Consider the following 20,862-nt stretch of genomic DNA (forward strand, 5'->3'; position numbering starts at 1 on the left):
TTACTTTTGGGTTGACCTAGGGTTTATCTCTCTCTTTTTTTTTTTTTTTTAAGCCTTTCCATTTTTATAAAAGGAATTTGGGGCTATAGTGTGGGGTCTCAGAGGAAAGGAGCAAGCTTTGAAGTAGGAATGAAAAATATCTATCTGAATTGATAATGTAAAGCCACATCAACTGCAAATTTGTGAAGGTTTTGTAGAAATGGAGTCATTCCAACGCAGTTGGAAAGAGACTGAATTGTGGCTGAAAAATGCCTTGAATTGTTATAGTACCAGATTTCCAGTCAGTTGTGAGAAAAGGGACTACAGATGAGAGAACTAGAAGGGTGGATAAAGAACAGTGAGACATTTGTAATAGTGAAGCATAAAGTACATTTGTGTTGGTGGTTGAAGATCATTTGGAAAAGGAAAGTAGGTGAACTGTGTGACTGGAGGTGTATTGGAGTGATACTGAAAAGGACTTCTAAGTTGTGTAAGGTGTTTGGTTTTTGTCATACAGGCAGAAAGTGGGGAACCTTTGAAAATTTGAAAGGAGGAGCTGATGTGATGAGTTTTTTTATTTTTTTCTTTGCCACTTTTCTTTGGCTTGTGGGATCCTAGTTCCCAGACCTGGGATGGAACCCCAGGCACTCTGCAATGAAAGCGCAGAATCCTACAGTGGACTGCTAGGAATTTCCCAGTTTGTGTTCTTTTGGCAGTAAGAAGGATGGAGCCTGGAGAGGAAGAAATTTCACCAGTTAGATTTTTATTATAGTAGTCACTCCCCTGCTTAGAACCTTTTAATTTTATCCCTGCCAGTATCTAGTTTAGTTTCTCAAATTCCAGCTAGTGACTTTATTTCACTTATCAGAGTGGCTGTTCATTAACTGCTAACATTTACTATGTGGCAGACACTGGTCAAATCAGTTTGTACACAAAAGTTGATTTCTCACGATAATCCTAAGGCAGTAAGGTAAATGCCTGTGTTGTCCCTATCGAAAATGAGAAAAAATGGAGACTTCCCTGGTGGTCCAGTGGTTAAGACTCCATGCTTCAGTTTCAGGGGGCTGAGGTTCGCTCTCTGGTTGGGGAACTAAGATCCCACATGCCTTGTGGCTTAGCCTGAAGGAAACAAAAAATGAGAAAAAAACGGAAGCTCAAAGAGATTGGATAACTTGTCCTAGGTCATGTACCTAGTAAGTGGTGGCTCAAATCCAGGCGGTCTGTCTCCAGAATTCCTGTTCTAAATTGCTGTGCATGACTGCTTGTCCATACCTTAGTACTCATAACCTTTATACATGCTTTTGGTTGCATTGCTCTTGCCACCCCCATCAGTTCAGTTCAGTTCAGTCGCTCAGGACTTCCCTGGTGGCTCAGAAGATAAAGCATCTGTCTACAATGTGGGAGACCTGGGTTCGAGCCCTGGGTTGGGAAGATCCCCTGGAGAAGGAAATGGCAATCCACTCCAGTACTGTTGCCTGGAAAATCCCATGGACAGAGGAGCCTGGTAGGCTGCAGTCTGTGGGGTCGCAAAGAGTCAGACACTACTGAGCGACTTCACTTTCACTTTCAGTCGCTCATTCATGTCTGACTCTTTGCGACCCCATGAATCGCAGCACGCCAGGCTTCCCTGTCCATCACCAACTCCCGGAGTTCACCCAAATCCATGTCCATCAAGTCAGTGATGCCATCCAGCCATCTCATTCTCTGTCATCCCCTTTTCCTCCTGCTCCCAATCCCTCCCAGCATCAGAGTCTTTTCCAATGAGTCAGGTCTTCACATGAGGTGGCCAAAGTACTGGAGTTTCAGCTTTAGCATCATTCCTTCCAAAGAACACCCAGGACTGATCTCCTTTAGAATGGACTGGTTGGCCTTTGTTGAATTAACTGTTGGGTTTCCCTTCAGATATCAGTCAAACATCATTTATCCAGTGAACCCTTAGGTAGGATGGGTTACATTCATCTACACACACAGTCAGACCCCTTTTTAAATGCTTTTATAGGACCCTGTACTTTTTTTAGAATCAGTTAAACATTACGTGTATGATCATTGCTTGCCTTGTTTCCCTACTAGATTCTAAGCTCCATGTGGGCGAGAACTCTTTGTTTTGCTTATGATTATTTTCCTGTATCTGATAAGATAATGCTTGATACACAGTGGGTACTTATTGGCAGTGGCTTCAAAAGCAGGAATGAATTTGAAATTTTGGATATAAAATTTTAAGTATTTTTAGATCAGTTAAATGTGAGAGGAATGAAAGGTGACTCCAAGTAGTGATACCTTTAGTCTAAGTTGGGAGGAGAAGAAGCCAGTTTTGTGCAGGAGAGAAGATGAAGTTCAGTTTGGGGCATAAATGATAAATGTCTTTGAGATACTCATTTGGAGATATCTTGTAATCATTTGGAAATATGGGTCTTTGCTCAGGAGCTAAGAGCTGAAAATAAAGGTGTGGGATTTATTAAAATATTTCTCTCTATATATAAATTTTTGGAGCTTATATTTTACTACAGGGAGGCGCAGTAAACAAGTGAAATATATAGTATGTCAAATAGCGATAAAATTTGTAGTGAAAAATAGAAATAGGAGGAACTGTGAAAAGAGAAAGGTATTATAATTTTAAGTAGGGCGACTGAGGGGAAGACCTCATTGAGAAGGTGATGTTTAAGCAAAGTCTTGAAGTAAATGAAAGCTTGAGCCTTGTACAAAGTATTAGAGGTGATCATTAGGACTCTGGCTTTTAACCTTAATGAGATAGGAAACCAGTGGAGGGTTTTTGAATAGAGGAGAGACATGTTCTTGACTTAAATTGTCGGAAAGATCACTCTGACTACCTTGTTGAGAATAAACTGTAATGAAGTTCAAGGGCTGAAGAGTTTACAATAGTTTGTATGAAAGAAAGACAAGCGATTAGATTCTGTGTCTGTTTTGAAGGAAGTGCTGACAGGATTTGCCAATGATTGGATTCTGGGAAGTGAAAAAGCCTTTGATACAAGTGGAAGGATAAGGAGGCCAAAGTCATCTTAGTGAATATCTGTATTTACAAGATTGGGTAGAAGAAGAGCTAGCAAAGAGTGAGGAGGAAAGGTAAGAGGAAAATAGTAAGAGAGAGAGTGTGCCCATGAAAGCCATCCTTCATATTGATACTTAAAATTGGGCTTAAATCAGAGAGATCTGAGCTGGCTATTGGCTTCAGTATTTTCTGGCTGGGTGATTTTTTTTTTTAAGCAAATTACTGAGTTTCTTTAAGCTTTGTTTTCTTAATTTATGAAATGTAATAATAAAATCAACCACATAGATGTTGTGAGGATTAAATGAGGAAATGTGCAAAAGACTTAGTCTTTTGTTTGGCATGTATTGATACTTGAAATTTAAATCCTATCATATGAAATGTTATAAATTATATAAAATGCTTCTGTCCTTGAAGGTTTATAAACCAAGTTGAGAGATAACAGGTGAACAATATTTGAATCAAAATTCAAGATGAGTAAATTAGTAGAAATCACAGGGCAATGAATGGGGATTAATGTTAAATGTATTGTGTCGTTAGTTGATCAGTCAGTCCTTTCCCTGCTGGTTGGATAGGTAGCATGAAAAATGCCTTATTAATACTGAAAAATAAGATTTTAGGATTGAGACTGGAAATTTAGTTTTTTTTTTTTTTTTTTTTAAATTCTTTTATTTGGCTGCACTGGGTCTTAGTTGCAGCATGTGGGATCTAGTTCCCTGACCAGGGATCGAACCTGGGCCCCCTGCATTGGGAGCTGAGAGTTTTAACCACAGGACCAGCAGGGAAGTCCCAAATTTAGTTTTTGAATAGGTAATTCATACTCAACTTCACAATTTTAAAGATGTAAAAAGGGTATATGGTAAAAGATTTCTCTCCTTTACATGTCCTCAGGTTTCTTCTGAGATCCAGCTGGTGTTTTATCTGTTTCTTGCCCAGGCATCTTGTGTATAAACATTGTATGACTGTTATGTGTTTGCATGGTTTTTTTTTTTTTTACATTAATGTTAGTATCTTACATACAGTATTCTATAAATTGTTTTTTCTTAATAGTCTTATTGAGGCACAATTCACATGCTGTACAATTCACTCAATACATCTTGGTTTTTAAATATTTTCTTTCAAAACATTTTAAAGTCAGATGCATATAAAAATGGGTAAGATTTGACGTTATAGGTCCATATTTGAGGTTTTAAAAGGGTTTTGTTCTACTACTAATGTAATTGTGCCAAAATGAAATGTGTGAAATGACTTTATTTTCAGCTATTCTGTTTTCACTCAGCAATTTCCCTTTTGGAGGGGAACCCACAATATAATAATAAAGTGATGCAACAGTGTGTAAAAATGTATGTAACATTCTCATTTGACTAGAGAAGGGGACATGGAGGTGCTGAGAAGACTGCTGAATGAGCCAAAGACCTGAGGTTAGGGAATGAGAGCCAGTTGGGGGCTGAGATTTCAACAGCAGTAGCAAGGTCAGTGGTTAGCAGTGGTGGATGCTGTCCATGCTAAACAACCAGTTGTACCAGTCTGTCTGCTTCAGGTGTGCTAGATCAGCATCCTGTGCAGAATCTATCACTGACTATCTTTCCCTGTTACCTGAAAGATTTTGTAAACTTCCGTCTGTATCTACACACAATTTGGGGAAGGAAGGAGAAGGGAGGAACAGCTCTGTTAGAAAGTTGAAATTTGAATTGCCTGAATATTTACATTCCTTTTCCCTTAATGTTACTTAGAGGAGGAGAAGAAAAAAGGAAGATTAGGAGTTACAGAAAGTAAAGAAATTGTATTGTGTTATAAACAAACACCCAGTACCCTTTAAATACACACACAGTAACTGAAAAAAAATAAAGTGCCACCATGGGAAAGATCTAGAATCTTAAGAAATGGACCTTAGAGATCACTTAGAATCTAGATTCTAGATTAGTCCTATTCACTGTATTGTTTGTAGGTCAGTGCTCATCCATGAACTGTTACTGGTTAATGATGAGATAAATTTAAAAAAAGAAAGTAAGCTTTTAGAAACTTTTATAGCAGTTTGACATCACTGCTACATTCCAAATGTATGACTGATTTTCTCGTAATTGATTTGTTTACAAAAGTGTTGGTCCACAACCTGGAATGCTATAAAAAGTTGGCAGCCCTGTCTCTCTACCTATTTAAAAATATATGATCTGTGAAATTCAGAAATCAGAGAAACAGTGATTCTGTCTAATCTTGTCTAACTCTTCAACCAGTTTCTAACACTAACTAGCTGCTAAGCACTATTGTAAATGCTTTACAGATATTTACTGGTTTAATCTTTGTAACAACCCTATGCTGCAGGTACTGTTACATTATCCCCATTTCATAGGAAACTGAGGCACAGAGTGGTTACGTTACTCACCTAGGCTACACAGACATAAGTGGTAAAGCTGGAGTTTGAACCCCGTGTAGTCTGACTTCAGATGCCTTGTTATGCTTTGTTATGCTCCATGCTTTTAATGGGTGATTACCTACTGTGTTTCTCAGTAGAGGGAGCTGTTGGCTTGAGCAGAACAGTTTTCCATGTTGTATCCCTCCCTGCCTACCTGTCCTACTCACTGAATACCCAATCAGAAAAAAAGCTTCCCTCTCCATTTCCAAATGCTTCCTTGGTTGAAAGCCTTTTAGAGATGACCAGCATAGTTCCTTAGTTACAACATTCTTTCTTTTATAGGAATCTGCTTTCTAATTTCTACTGGTTGGTCTTAGATCTGTACTTCAAAACTAGTAAAGTCTTTTCCAGGACACATATCTGTTTGTGCACTGATCTGCATATAGGATTTTTAAAACCTTCCTTTTTCTTTGTTGTTCTCCTTGGATCAGCATGTCATTATGTGCCTTAAAATGAGAATAAAGAGCCCAGTAAGGCTATTACATTATTTAATATAGATTCTATTTTTGAAGTTACCTTTAACCTAGAATTACTTTGGTAGCAAACTACCAAAGTACAAAAGGTAGTTATCCCTTTTTGCACTTATAATCTTTCTAAAACACTGACTGAGGTCTTATCCTTTGAGTTACTGTTGGGCCAGATCTTGTTCATCTGTTGTTGTTTTTTTTTAATGATGTTTTGAATATAATAAATTTAATAAAGTTTTGAATATAAGTGTAGTACTTTATAGGTATACCTTATTTCTTCTAAATTGAGTCTTCATTTTGGATCATTGTTTTCCCTGAAGAGCCAGCAACACCCCCTGACATCCCCAGCTTTAGTTCTGTCAGTAATTTACCAGTTCTTCTTCTCCTGGTGTCTGCAAAGTTGTAAGCATGCCTATTAGATCTTTAGTCAAATTACTTATTTAAAAATCTTCAGCAGAGCTCTGTGGCATGCCATTACATATTTTTTTCCATTTTGGCAAAGATCCTTTAAGTGATTCATTGTTGACATTAAACTAGCTAACATATCTACCTAATCCTGTGGTGATCAGGCTTGTATGCATGTATATAGTAGATTGAAGTAAAGAATCTGGGATAATAGTAAGGAGAATCTGCTTTTAGATAATTATATATTCTACTTAACGATTCATTCTTTCCTTGTATGAACTAGTACAGTAGTTGGGGAAAAAAAATACCCTCCGCTCAGATACAGCTAAAGATTTATATAATAAATAGATACATGAATAGATAACAATTTTATTAAAGCAGGCTTATTCTTCACCATCTGTTAGAAAAGTCCTCTTGCATATTGAGTGTTGTTGAGGGAAAGTGAATCATCTTGTGGACCTAAAAGCTTGGTGGGATTAAGAGCAGTAGTTATGGGGTGAACTTTCTTTTTCTTTCTTGTAAGAGCTACTTTTTTTTTTCCCCCCACCAGGTTCATTCTGTAAATTAAGGAAAAGCTTTATTCTTTTTTCTCAGCTTGCTGAACTAAAGCAGGAGTGTCTTGCTCGTGGTTTGGAGACCAAGGGAATAAAACAAGATCTCATCAACAGGCTCCAGGCGTATCTTGAAGAGCATGGTGAGTTCCCTGTGGAGCCAAAGTGTGATGTGAGTGAGGAGATTAATTTTTAGGCTCTGCCATACAGAAGATTTCTTTTTTTCCTTTGGGTTTTTGATGATGTAAGATTTTAATTAACTCTCAAGAAAACTCTTGTTATCTAAAACAGTAGTTATAATGAAATACCCCTTTCCCACTTAAAAGACGTTATAATTTTATTTCAGCTAATTATTTTAAAGGAAGTATGGTAAAGCAAGTATCATTAGACTGAGAATTGGATGATTCGAAGTCGAATTCCTCCTGTGCCAGAAATTTACTAGGTAACTTTGGACAGCCGCTGTTTTCATGGCTGAGTGTTTGTTCTGGTCTGTGAAGTGAGACCAGTGTTTCCACCCTCGAAATCCATAAACTTAGGTAATCTCTGGTCCCTTCTAGCTCTGACATTCTGTAATTTCACTTTAAAACAGATAAAAATACTTGATTTAAGCATACTATCATCCCTCTCTAATTTTAATTTTTTTATTCCCTTTTCTTTTATCCAGATTCTCTTAGTCAACAATTCTAATGTGCTTGATACATATTTTTTGTCTTTACGGTTGTAAACCATGTAGTGTTGTTTGATCTATAGTAATTTTATGTAGTTGGCAGTGAGGCCATAACCTTTATTGCACACTTTTTTCTCTTAAGTATGCACACTTTTTTCTCTTAAGTACTCACACTTTTTTCCAAAGATGTATTTGTGTGAACTGTGACTGTGTCGTCATCTGGTCTGTTGATTCTAATTCCTGCATTGTATTCTATAATTTATAGAATTCATCACGTTTTCTTTAGTTCATTCAGTGACTGACTTCTGTATTGCCTCCTGAACTACTACTTTCATATTTCCTTATATCCTTGTGTGAGAGTCTTTTAGGGTATATACTCAGGGATGGGGTTGCTAATAAATAGCTATTCATAAATGTTTACTTAATATGACTAAATACTACCAAACTGTTTCTCTGAATTGCTCTATAAATCTCATTATGAGCACATGAAGGTTCACTCTGGCCTCATTTTTCCTAATCTGTTGGTGGTTTCAATTTACATTCTTCCAATTGTTAAAAAGTTTAAACATTTCTTTTGTTTATGGTTCTTTGGGTTTCTCCTTTGCCCATTTTTCTGTTGGAATTCTCATTGGTTGCTTGTTAGTTTACAGGCATTTCTTCTGTATTCTAGTGACTATTCCATGTTGGTTTTATACACAAATATCTTCATGATTTTTTTTTTTTTCTGTGGTGTCCTTTCCTAGTTTTGACAAGTCGGTTTTTTGCATAGTGCTTTTGCTTCTGGGAATTTTTTTTTTATTTTAATAAATTCTTCACTAAATTCTTCCACATTGCTTTTTGTTAATGTTGTAGTTTGACCACATCTTGTTTAGTTCTTTAGTCCAGCTGGCGTTCAACCTCTTATTGATGTTAGGTAGAGTGTGTAGTTTTATCTTCTCCATGTGGAGCAAATTTTATGAGCGTATTGAATTTTGTTTTGGAAAAGCAAAAAGATTATAATTTTAGCCTAAGTACAGTGATCAAGATGGTTTTGTAGCAGGGCTTGACCTGAATATTTTAATATTCTTTAGCTGAAGAGGAGGCAAATGAAGAAGATGTACTGGGAGATGAAACAGAGGTGAGTTGGAGAGAGTAAGGTTAGTCACTGGCCTGGCAGTGTGCCACTACCTTGGTCACATTGCTGAGCATTAATCATTAGAGGGCTTAAATGCTGACTTGTTAGGGGCTCATAAAGGGGGAATGAAGGTTCTAAAAGCCTGGTTCATTTTGGAGTTCTCATGTTTTTCTTTTGACAGGTATTTACTCTTGATTTATTTTAACCATCTTGTTTCATTTGTTTTTAGGAAGAAGAACCAAAGCCCTTAGAACTGCCTGTCAAAGAGGAAGAACCTCCTGAAAAAACTGTTGATGTGTAACTATCCTTTTTTTGTTCATTTATATTAATTTAATTTATTTATTTATGACTGCTGGGTCTTCACTGCTTTGTGCAGACTTTGGCTAGTTGTGGCGAGTGGGAGTTCTACTCTTCTTTTGCAGTGCTTGGTTTTCTCATTGCAGTGGTTTCTTTTGTTGTGGATTGTAGGCTCTAGGAGCATGGGCTTTAGTAGTTGCAGCACGAGGGCTCAGTAGTTGCGCTCTGCAGCTCTAGGGTGTCTGGTCTTTTGTAGTTGTGGCACAGGGCTCAGTTACTTTGCTGCATGTGAAATCTTCCCAGACCAGGGCTTGAACCGTTGTCTCCTGCATTGGCAGGCAGATTCTTATCCGCTGTGTCACCAGGGATGTCCCAACTATCCCTTTTTAATAATGAATACAGTGCAGATGGTGCTGGGTTTTTTAGTGTTTCACTCTGTTTACTTCTTAAATATTCTTGTTGGCTTTTCTTATTAGATCATACATTTTTAGAAAAGTCTAGTTCATTTCAGCTACATTGTCCCACTGAAGGAAAGTAAGTTGTCTTTGGGTTATGTAATAAATAATTAGGACCAAGAGACTTCAGTCCATGAAAAGTTTATTTCTCTTAGCCTTATTGTATCACCATGATAGATGCTTCTCTTTCTGTGTAGAGAATCATGCAGATTTTCTGCATATGTGGACTTTTGTAAGGGAGGAGTGTGTGGGGCAGAGATTATGTCTCAAGTAACACTGTATTCTCTCTTCTTTTCTGGTTTACAGTGGAGGAAGGGAGGACAAAGTATTAATGAAAAGTAGATCTTGATTTATTTAAATTATTGCACAAGGTTGTTCATAAACATCTTTTATTTGGAATTTCCCTACAAATGTCTGGCCATCTTATGCACAGCACATTAAAAGCAGTTGAGTCCTTTTTAACATTTTTGCTCCTCATAGCTGTATTAATCTGATCAATTATAAAGGGCAATATGTATACTTGTAAAAAGTCATAAACAGTACATAGAAGAGTATATAAATTGAAAATTAAGGAGACTTCCCTGGTGGTCCAGTGGTCAAGACTCAGCTTTCAATGTAGGGGGCAAAAGGTCAGTTCCTGGTTGGGGAACTAAGATTCCACATGTCATGTGGTGCAGCTCCTCTGTCCCCCCAAAAAAAGAGAAAAGAAAGAAAATTAAATACCTTTGTCTGTACTTCCATCTGACTTCCCAGATGTTTTCAGTATATTCTTTTGGAATATTTTATATGGTGTGTGTATACGTGTATGTACATACACGATGCATATTGTTGGTTTCCTGATTTTTTTCCCACGTATGGAGATCTTTCTATATCATCATATAATGTCCTTATTTAATTATTAGATGTAAAGACTTCCGTGGCATTCTGGTGGTTAAGACTCCATGCTTCCACTGCAAGGGGCATGGGTTTGATCTCTGGTTGGGGAGCTTAAGTTCCTGCATGCTGTATGGCAAGGCCAAAAAAAAAAAATTAGTTATATAGTAGGCAAGGTTCTAAGTGTTTTACATATATTCTCATCTAATCCTCACATCAGCTGTATGAAGTGAGGATAATTATCCTAGTAAGTGGTAGGTCTCTGTTTTTTTAACTTGTTGTTATACAATAGTACAAGCTTATAAAAAAGTTAAGAGAATACTATATAGACCCCTGTGAACCCGTCACGTAGATTTAGTTGTTAACAACTTAGAATTTTATTATTTCTGGCAGCTAATAGTACTCCATTCTAAAAGTGAATAGTAATTTCACCAGTCTCCTCCTGTTGATGGATATTTAGATTATTCATAATTGCAGAACATGTACTGTACCTCCTTATACAATTAATTTCAAATTTATGCAAGTATGTCCAAAGGATACATTTCTAGCAGGGAATTTGCTGTATTAGAGAGGATATTCCTTTAGTGTTCTGTTAGATTTTGTCAAATACTACTGCTTTCTAAAGCCATTTAGTTGTTGCCCATTACAGTAGGTTTTTGTTTAGATAACATGCCTTGAGAAGATGGCCAATGGGATAGCTTTTGGGTTTTTTTGGTCTTCATGTCTTTATTTTTACACAAAATAGTGCAAAATGAGGCAGATCCTCAAAGGGTGACTTGGAGCCAGAAATTCCATCCTGAGCGTGAAAGTGTTAGTCTATCAGTTGTGTCCAACTCTTTGCGACCCTGTGGATTATAGCCCACCAGTCACCTCTGTCCATGGGATTCTTCAAGCTTTTTTTAAAAATTACTTATTTGGCTGCACCGGAACTTAGTTGCAGCATACAGACTCTTAGTTGTGTCTTGTGGGATCTAGTTCCCTGACCCAGGTTCCCTGCATTGGCCACTGGACCACCAGGGGAGTCCTGGGCTAGCTTTAAAATAGAGAGGTTTTGGGAACTTACATGGCAAGAAGGATCAATGATCAGTGCAAAGAAATAGAGGAAAACAGTAGAATGGGAAAGACTAGAGATGTCTTCAAGAAAATTAGAGATACCAAGGGAACATTTCATGCAAAAATGGGCACAATAAAGGACAGAAACGGTATGGACCTAACAGAAGCAGAAGATGCTAAGAAGAGATGGCAAGAATACACAGAACTATACAGAAAAGATCTCAGTGACCCAGATAACCACAATGGTATGATCATCCACCAAGAGCCAAACATCTTAGAATGCAAAGTCAAGTGGTCCTTAGGAAGCATCACTATGAACAAAACTAGTGGAGGTGATGAAATTCCAGTTGAGCTATTTCATATCCTAAAAGATGATCCTACTCAATATGCCAGCAAATTTGGAAAACTCAGCAGTGGCCACAGGACTGGAAAAGGTCAGTTTTCATTCCAGTCCCAAAGAAAGGAAATGCTGAAGAATGTTTGAACTACTGCCCAATTGCATTCATCTCACACACTAGCAGGATAATGAAAAATTATCCAAGCGAGGCTTCAGCAGTGAACCGAGAACTTCCATGTGTTCAAACTAGATTTAGAAAAGGCAGAGGAACCAGAGGTCAAATTGCCAACATCCACTGGGTCATGGAAAAAGGAAGAGAATTCCAGAAAAACATCCCTGGTGGCTCAGACGGTAAAGCGTCTGCCTGTAATGCGGGAGACCTGGGTTCGATCCCTGGGTTGGGAAGATCCCTTGGAGAAGGAAATGCAACCCACTCCAGTACTCTTGCCTGGAAAATTCCATGGCCAGAGGAGCCTTGTAAGCTACAGTCCACGGGGTCGCAAAGAGTCGGGCGCGACTGAGTGACGTCACTTCACTTCACTTCACTGCTTTATTGACTGTGCCAAAGTCTTGGACTGTGTGGATCACAACAAACTGTGGAAAATACTTCAGTAGATGGGAATACCAGACCACCTTCCCTGCCTCCTGAGAAATCTGTATGCAGGTCAAGAAGCAACAGTTAGAACTGGTCATAGAACAATGGACTGGTTCCAAATTGGGAAGGGAGTACATCAAGGCTGTATTTTGACACCCCTTTATATGCAGAGTACATCATGTGACATGCTGGGCTGGATGAAGCACAAGCTGGAATCAAGATTACTAGGAAAAATATCAATAACCTCAGATATGCAGATGATAACTGCCCTTATGGCAGAGAGTGAAGAGGAACTAAAGAGCCTCTTGGTGAAAGTGAAAGAGGAGGGCAAAAAAACTGGCTTAAAATTCAATATTCAAAAAATGAAGATATGGCATCTGGTCCCATCACTTCATGGCAAGTAGATGGGGAAACAGTGGAAACAGTGACAGACTTTGCAGCATATTAAAAAGAAGAGACATTGCTGACAAATGTCTGTCTAGTCAAAGCTATAGTTTTTCCGGTAGTCGTGTAGATGTGAGAGTTGGACTGTAAAGAAAACTGAGCAAAGAATTGATGCTTTTGAACTGTGGTGTTGGAGAAGACTCTTGAGAGTCCCTTGGACTGCAGGAAGATCAAACCAGTCAGTCCTGAAGAAAATCAGTCCTGAATTGGAAGGATTGATGCTGAAGCTGAAGCTCCAATATTTTGGCCACCTGATGTGAAGAACTGATTCGTTGGAAAAGACCCTAGTGCTGGGAAAGATTTAAAGCAGGAGGAGAAGGGGATGACAAAGGATAAGATCGTTGAATGGCATCACCGACTCAATGGACATAAGTTTGAGCAAGCTCTGGGAGTTGATGATGGACAGGGAAGCCTGGCGTGCTGCTGTTCATGGGGTCGCAAAGAGCTGGACACAACTGAGTGACTGAACTGAGGGCAAGAAGGAAGGTGAAGTAAATATAGTGATACAATTAGCCAGTGTTGGTTAAAAACAGTGAAGTTTGAGAATTTGTAGTTATCTTTATAATATGTAAAATATTCTCTTGTTATAGAGGGGTTTAATTTTATCAGTGAATTTCTGAACAAGGAAATTGACTCTGTGGGAGAGGTTGTGTTTTTGCTATAGTAGTGGTTAGACTAAAGTATGTACAGAAAGATTCGGGGTCCTTGTAGTTTGGAGAATGTTTTGTGTATGACTGTGGATAGGAGAGAAACTTCTCAGTGAAGAGATGAGATTTCACTTGAGTCTCAGAGTATGATGTGTATTTATTGCTTGAGCTTAATTGTACCTTAGGGAGTTGGAACAGATCTAAAGGAAGTGTCCTCTCAGGTTCCCTTTTTGCCATGAGGTGTACTGATGGGAATGTGGAGGAAGTCATTAGCCTGAGGTTTGGTGAAGAGGACTGCTATTTTAATGGCATTGGACTTCAAATAAAACATTAAACTTCCATGTCCTTTTCAGCCTGAAGAAAATGAGAGGGTTGGGGAAGGAAAGATAATTAGGAAATGGAAAAAAATCAGAAATTTCTTTTAAAAAATCCTTTAAACATTCAAAAGGAGATCTCCTCACTTTGTCTTCCCTTGATATTCTCCAAAAAGATAACCTGTTTCTAGTTTGATTTTTTTTTTTCCCACCCCTCCTCCTCTGAAACCAGGGCAATTAAATATTGCAGGACTTAGTTATGGTCAGCAGGGGGCTCCCATTGCTTATCTGTCAGTCCAGGGACCTTCAACAAAAGGATGGAGCAGAGAGTAAGTTCCTGTTCCAGAATTGCTTCCTCTGAAAATGCCATTAAACCATTACTACCTTTCAGGGCATCAAATGGGAAAAGTGTCCGGGATATTGGAACAAAAGCTGCCCATGTCTCTAAACAAGGGACCTTAATGAGACTGGTTATGACCCACAGTTTTATGAGAGTTGTTTGGTGGAGGGTTAATGCCCTTCCATTTATCCTGGGTACTTCCGAACTTTGTCTCCCGCCCCTCTGGTCCCTCCGCTTTTGTTTTCTCTTAAACCTTTTGACTAGTAACTTAGCGTCTTTTCCTAATTCAAACTTCCCTTAGCCTTTTTTTCTTGCCACTCCCTTTGGCATTTTTATTTGTCGCACTTTGACTTTTCCAGCTGGAGCTATGGTCCCATGGGAGATACAAGAGATTTGTAAAAGAAGGAAACCAGACCTTGTAGAGCACTCATTAATTGTGATGAAAATTGAGAGCTGGTATTTAAATAAGGGTTGGAGGAATAGTCATTAGTCCAGAAGTACATTTAAAGTTCCTAAAAGTAAATGAAATGATTTCCAGTGTCCTTTGAACATTTCCCTCAGCTCAGTGTATTTAACCACAGTTATTTTCTGGTTGCTTTCTTACAGTAAAGTAACTTAGTCTGTTATTTGAACTTTTTTATGAATAGATGACAGTTCAAGGAACTGAAAAATCTGATGGGCTTCATGCTTTTTTGGTCTGAAGGGTGTCAGAGAGATATGGGACAGAGAACATGATTCAGGTGAATTCTTAGACAATTCTAAGGTTTCGGTTTTAGAATATCAGTTTTTTTATTTTAAAAATCTCTTTTCCAGGGCAGCAGAGAAAAAAGTGGTAAAAATTACATCTGAAATACCACAGACTGAGGTAAGTCATTGTTTCAGAAGAGCAGTCTATATATTTCTGTTTCTTACCCTTTATTCTATCTGTGTCATCACTTCAAAATATTTACTCATAGGCAGAAAATCACTATTGACAATTTTAGGTAGTGATACATTTTTACGCCAGCTATACTTGGGAATATATTTGGGCTGGCATAGTTGCCTTTGAAGCCCTAATCTTTTGTATAGTATTCTGGTCTTAGTGGTAACTCTTTTTAAGATGCTTATAACCTGGGATTAGAGTTTGAGAGGATCGTACCTTGAAAGAGATGAAAAGTTAAAAGGGAAGATGTCACTCACCACTTACTACTAGCTAGCTGATGAGATAGAAATTTCTCTGGATTCTGTATCAGAATCTCTGAAATTAGGTTCCAGTCAAGATCTGTGGGCTTTTTTGTATGTTTAAAGTAGAGATGGCATAGGACAATGCCGCTTCATTTCTGTTTTTTTTTTTGGTTTCTCATTTCTAACTGAGAGAGTACACAACTAGTGTTGGAACCAAGCTGTTCCTTTGATCCATTTTCAAAGGTCAACTAAACACAGCTTTTGTCTTCTTGGCTTGATGTAGAATGTGGGTCTTATTTTATTCCTTCTCTTTTGTTTTTGAGGACATGATGTAATAATAGTCTTTTTGTGTTTGCTTTCTGGAAAGGGCTGTTGAGTTAAGCCCTGGGATGGATACAACCTGATATCGCCTATGATTGTCAGTATAACTCAGTTTAGACCTTAAGAAATTACTCCTGATGTTCTAAAGATACACATCTCTAAGTGACTTTTCTCTTAAAAGAACGAAACCAGGAATTGAATTTTTCTCTGCCCTTTCTTTTGTCTGTTATCCCTTAGAGGATGCAGAAGAGAGCTGAACGATTCAATGTACCTGTGAGTTTGGAGAGTAAGAAAGCTGCGCGGGCAGCTAGGTGAGTGTTCCCAGCTATTTAGATCTGAGATAGTGATAATATTGAGGTGAGGGGGTGCGGTAGGTTTTAAGAATAGTTTATTTTAAGTAGAATAGAGGCCTTGCTGAAAATAAAGGCTCTCTTGGCTCTGTTCAGAACATGTCAACTGACTGGATGTAGTAGCTGTAGATTGGGTTTTATTAACAAGCAGGGGTTTTGTAATAGGAAAAAGACAGGAACTGAGTGTTACTCCCAGTTCTGATAAGGCTACATTTTAGTTTATTCTCTGGACTCTTGGTGAGAAAGAGAGTCAACTGAACCTCTTTCATGGAGTTGTTAGAATTAGCTAATGATTGCAAGGCTTGAGATCACAAGCAAGAAGTGCCATATGTACACTTGACACGGATACAAACCAGGAGTGTGAACAGCTTCCTAAAATTTAGCTTGTTTTTCTTTCTACAGATTTGGGATTTCTCCAGTTCCATCAAAAGGTAAGAATATAGAGTCTTCTGAAAAATTCATCTTTATATTTTTACTTTTTTGGCACAACAGATTTTATTTCTCCAAATTAAGGTAAACTTACTAGCTCTGGCAGCCTTTAAGAGGCAGCCTTTTTGGTTTAGGTAAAGCCATTTTCAAGCCTTTCCGGGCAATTTAGAGAAGGTACTAAAGTTTGAGAGAATAAGAAGCAGTACCAACGTTTGTTTTCCTTTTCTTGGATATGTTCAGAGAAGATTCTAGTACCAGCTTTATTCTGGTGTCCCAAATCAGCATATAATTATTATGTACCTGTCCAGTGTTGTATTACCTAGTATGAGGGACAAGAGGAAAAAGTATCTTTTATCTTTTAAGAATTTGCAAGGAAATAATCTTGGTTATGCTTAAGGATTTAGCCACAAGGATTATATCACTGTATTATTTATAGTGATCAATAACTGGAAACAATGTAGTATACAATAGAGAACTGGTTAAGTAAATGTGTACCATAGTACAGTTAGAAGACCATGAAGATGTTTAAAATAATACTGTTTAAAGTTGTATCTGTTCCATTTGTCAGGAAAGTGGGAAAAGCAAGTTATAAAATATTTGTAGTATGTTCCCATATCCCAATAGAAGTACATGTATGGATAGGAAAAAAGATTAGAGGGATATATAATAAGTTGATAACATTCATTGTCTCTGGTTGGTGGAATTTAGAATGACTGCTTTTTGCTTGTCTCAAGTTTTTAAATTTTTTACAGTGAACATGTATCTGTAATAAATTAAGGGAAAATGTTACTTTTTTTAAAAACAACATAGTACTTATTCTGAGAGACTTTAAATGTACTTGCCAGATAAAATACAGACTTCCTAGTGGCCTAGTGTTAAAAGTTTCAAGTCTGTTAAGAAAATGTCCTCTAAAGATCTTGTAGAGTTTCACTATGACTTTTAAAAGACCAGCAAAATTCTGATCACTGTGGCTACATGCTTTGAAAACAAAATATTTTCTGACATTTCATTATATCAGGAGAGAGATCATAGGATTGGTAATGGAATAGCAGAAGTTGATATATTTAATGGTGTTATTTGAAGAAAGACTAAAGGTAAAATTAATGCTTAGCTGGTAAAGGAAAGTTGACCAATAAAATAAAAGGAAATAATTATTTTATGAGTGAACATAAAAATACGTAAATAGTTCCTAGTATGTAGGTTATGGTAAAAATCGAGTCCAGGACTTTCCTGGTGGTCCACTGGTTTGGAATCCCCCTGCCAGCACAGGGGACACAGGTTCCATCCGTGGTCCAGAAAGATTCCGTATGCAACTAAAGCCCATCTGCCACAACTCCCGAGCCTGTGCACCCTATAGCCTGTGCTCCACTACAAGAGAAGCCACCGCAAGGAGAAGCCTGTGTACCTCAGTGAGGAGTAGACCTGCTCACTCACTGCAGCAGCAAAGACCCAGTGTAGCCAAAATGAATGAATGAATGAATGAATGAATTTTAAAAATTAAAAAAAAAAAAAAACAGTTGAGTTTATACTTGAAATTTACAGTGGAAGGTTAGGGAGCCAGTTGCAGTATTGAGATTGCTTAAACTAAAATTCTGAGAAGTTTCATGTAAGTAATTATTGACTAGAATAGGTTTGAGCCTTAGAGGCTAATATGCTGCTTGCTTCTAACTGATAATTTCAGGACAGAACATTGGCTTTAAGTAGCCATAATTTTAACTGTCTATAATAGTAGCGCTGCACCTTTGTCTAGATATGTCTTTCTCTTTAAACAGCTTTATTGAGCTATAACTCATATATCATCCAACTCATCCTCTTTAAGTATATAATCCAGTGTTTTTAAAATATATTCAGGTGGTTGTGCAGCTATCATCTTAGTCTGATTTTAGGACGTATTCATCGCCCCCAAAAGAAACCCCATACCCATTAGCTTTTCTCATCTGCTTTTTCTGTCCTCACAAGCAACCAGTAAGTTTTTTCTATATATGTTAGTTTGCCTTCATATAAATAGCATCATACAATTCATGGTCTTGGAGTGACTGGCTTCTTTCACCTCACATGATGTATTCCAGGTTTATCCCTGTTTTAGGATTTCTTTTTGTTGTTGGGTAATATGATGTTGTACTGATGTGTACTGTGTTTTATCTGCCCCTCAGTTGACTGTACGGTTGGGTTGTTTTCACTTTTTGGCTACTATGGGTAATGCTGCTGTGAACTTTCAGATACAAGTTTTTATGTGGTTATGTGTTTTCATTTCTCTAGAGGTATATACGTATAAGTAAAATTGCTAGGTCATATGGTAAGTTCTATGTTTAACTCTTCGAAGAACCGCCAGACTTCTCCACATTGGCTGTACTATTTTATGTTCCAAGTGGCAGTGAATGCAGATATGGTCTCTATGTGCCATCTCTGCCTTTTCTTTATTAGATAAAGGACATTTTTCCTATATATGATTTTTATCCTATCTAACTTCATTTCAAGACTGTCAGCTTTCTTTATGACTTCTAAGAATATAAAATAAAGCTTTTTTTATTTCTTTCTTTAGGCCTGTCGTCTGACATCAAGCCTGTGGTAAGAAATCGGTTTTTTTTTATTTTAACCTTAACTCTATACAGTTAGTTTTAAGTTAGGGATTTCCTCCTTCTCTCCAGATAGAGGAAACAGGTCATATGAATTTGGTGACTTGTTTTCAGTACAGTGTTTTATGTTCTGAATAGAATGAATTGTTTGAGGTACTGAGAGGTCAGGAAAATTCTTGCATCTTCAGAGTCATAAACGTCTTCCTTCCTACCACCTCTCTTAAGAAAAAATGAATAGATTTTGTTAGCTAGGGGATAATCCATAGAACTTCTATGGTAGTAGAGTTTTAGACCTTACCCAGTGGCTTTTGGATAATGTCTAACTCTTAATTACCACAGGAGAATCTGTGGAAGCAAATTACGAGTTCTGTCTGTAGATACTGGTCATTTTCAACACTACCTGTTAAATATCAGAGAGTAAAGACTAGGATAGTATGTCTTCTGGACTATTATGACCTGTCAGCATGCTTAGAAAATGCAAACAGATGTTGTGAAATATGTTTTACTTTATGAAATCTTGCTCTTGGAGTTACAGTTCAATAATTAAAGTGAAGGTGAAATGTTTTAGTAGTAGTAGTAGTTATTAGCAGTGGTAGTAGTAAAGGAAATGTCCCAGATATCCTTATATCATCTTATATATCAAGGCTTCCAAGAAAAAGGAAGTAAGAAAATTGAGTTGGGTAGTGGTAGTGCGTTTGTCTTCTGAAGAATGGAGAGCTTCAGCGATAGTTTCTGTTTGCTAGGAGATCGAGTTAAGAATTACCTGCAAAGGCTTGATATAGAAATTAACAATTTTGAACTGTGAGTGATGGACTTGTTTAGAGGTGATGATTTAGACATTTGTTTGCTTTTTCAAGCAGTGTTTGGCTTACTTTGATCTTAAACCCTCCTTAGGCTTTTGCCACCTTTGATGAATGAAGGAGGCAGGGCTAAATCTCTCACTGCATTCCAGGAGAGGTCTTTTAATAATTAGTGGCATGAATGAGTGCTTCTTAGTTTCCTAATTTGGCACATAGGGTATCTTTGATGTTGTATAGGCTTATTTGAACTCTTAGCTTTGGATCATAGTTTGTACCTCTGTGTTTTCTGTTTTGATTTTTTTTTAATATGTTTTTCCCCCTATGTTTTTGTAGGTTAACCTGGATAAGCTAAAAGAAAGAGCTCAAAGGTTTGGTTTGAATGTCTCTTCAATCTCCAGAAAGGTAAGATACTATTTTTGCAACATTAGAGCAGCTTGGGGCTGCATAGGTTGGAAATGACTGTCCTAAGAACTGGCTACTCAGCACTTTATTTAATGCAGTCCTTTGACTATCACCTCCTCTCACTATTGATTACAATTTGGGAATTGTTTTGCAGAGTTGTTTTTCTCTAGATGTTGTTTGCATAACTTCCACACTGGCTGTTAGAACAAGGTCTGTGTTTTCCTTAGTTAAGATGTTGGATTCAGTGATGTTACATCTGCTTTAACTTCTGATATAGGTATATTAGAAATTAAATAATCAGGGGAAGACAGTCTTGTCATTAGGCAAAGATACCTGAAAATAAAATTTGGAGTTTCTATAGAAAAACACTGAGAAAGTTACTTTATTCTTTCTACCCTTCTGCTAACTGACACTGTTTAGTTTAAGCAAGATGACTTTGTTGACACCATGCCCTGTGAAGTGATCAATTCTACCGGACCTTGTTGTGTTTGGAGTTTTGCTAGGCACATTAGAGAAAATGCTAGAGCGAGTAGTCTCTTATTAATCTTTGTTGTGTGAGGATGAGAGCATATTTCTTGGTTGTTGAGGTGATAGTTGGATTAAGGGAAGTTTATCTTAAATCAGAAAAACCATCATTAGAAAAAAAAAATTTCCCACTCAAGTATGGAAGCATTTAGCTCTCTAGAAATCCGTTGGAAAAAACTGATCTGACAGTAGTTACATGCTCAGAAAAAAAGCTGAGCATATAAAAGTTGTGTCCCAATGGGACTCATAACCTTGAACACAACTGTGCTTCATCTTCCTTTCCTTTGGGTTACATTTTTTATGTTTACCAGAAATACAACATCATGTCTTTTTGCCCAAC

The 20,862-nt window shown here is 37.5% G+C and overlaps 1 protein-coding gene across 2 annotated transcripts in view; it reads left to right on the plus strand.

Annotated features, from left to right (window-relative positions):
• The window catches only part of SARNP (SAP domain containing ribonucleoprotein), a 48,491-nt gene that overhangs the window by 2,335 nt on the left and 25,294 nt on the right, over positions 1 to 20,862 (plus strand). The window contains exons 3-10 of one of the 2 annotated variants that reach the window (XM_018048118.1): positions 6,819 to 6,962; positions 8,557 to 8,603; positions 8,830 to 8,897; positions 14,769 to 14,820; positions 15,678 to 15,751; positions 16,193 to 16,221; positions 18,762 to 18,787; positions 19,929 to 19,997. In XM_018048118.1, the coding sequence (XP_017903607.1) occupies positions 6,819 to 6,962; positions 8,557 to 8,603; positions 8,830 to 8,897; positions 14,769 to 14,820; positions 15,678 to 15,751; positions 16,193 to 16,221; positions 18,762 to 18,787; positions 19,929 to 19,997 (509 nt within the window). The remainder of the gene's footprint in view (positions 1 to 6,818; positions 6,963 to 8,556; positions 8,604 to 8,829; positions 8,898 to 14,768; positions 14,821 to 15,677; positions 15,752 to 16,192; positions 16,222 to 18,761; positions 18,788 to 19,928; positions 19,998 to 20,862) is intronic. The other variant, XM_005680393.3, reaches the window with a different exon arrangement.

The sequence above is a fragment of the Capra hircus genome, chromosome 5 (assembly GCF_001704415.2).
Source record: "Capra hircus breed San Clemente chromosome 5, ASM170441v1, whole genome shotgun sequence".
NCBI lineage: Eukaryota > Metazoa > Chordata > Mammalia > Artiodactyla > Bovidae > Capra > Capra hircus.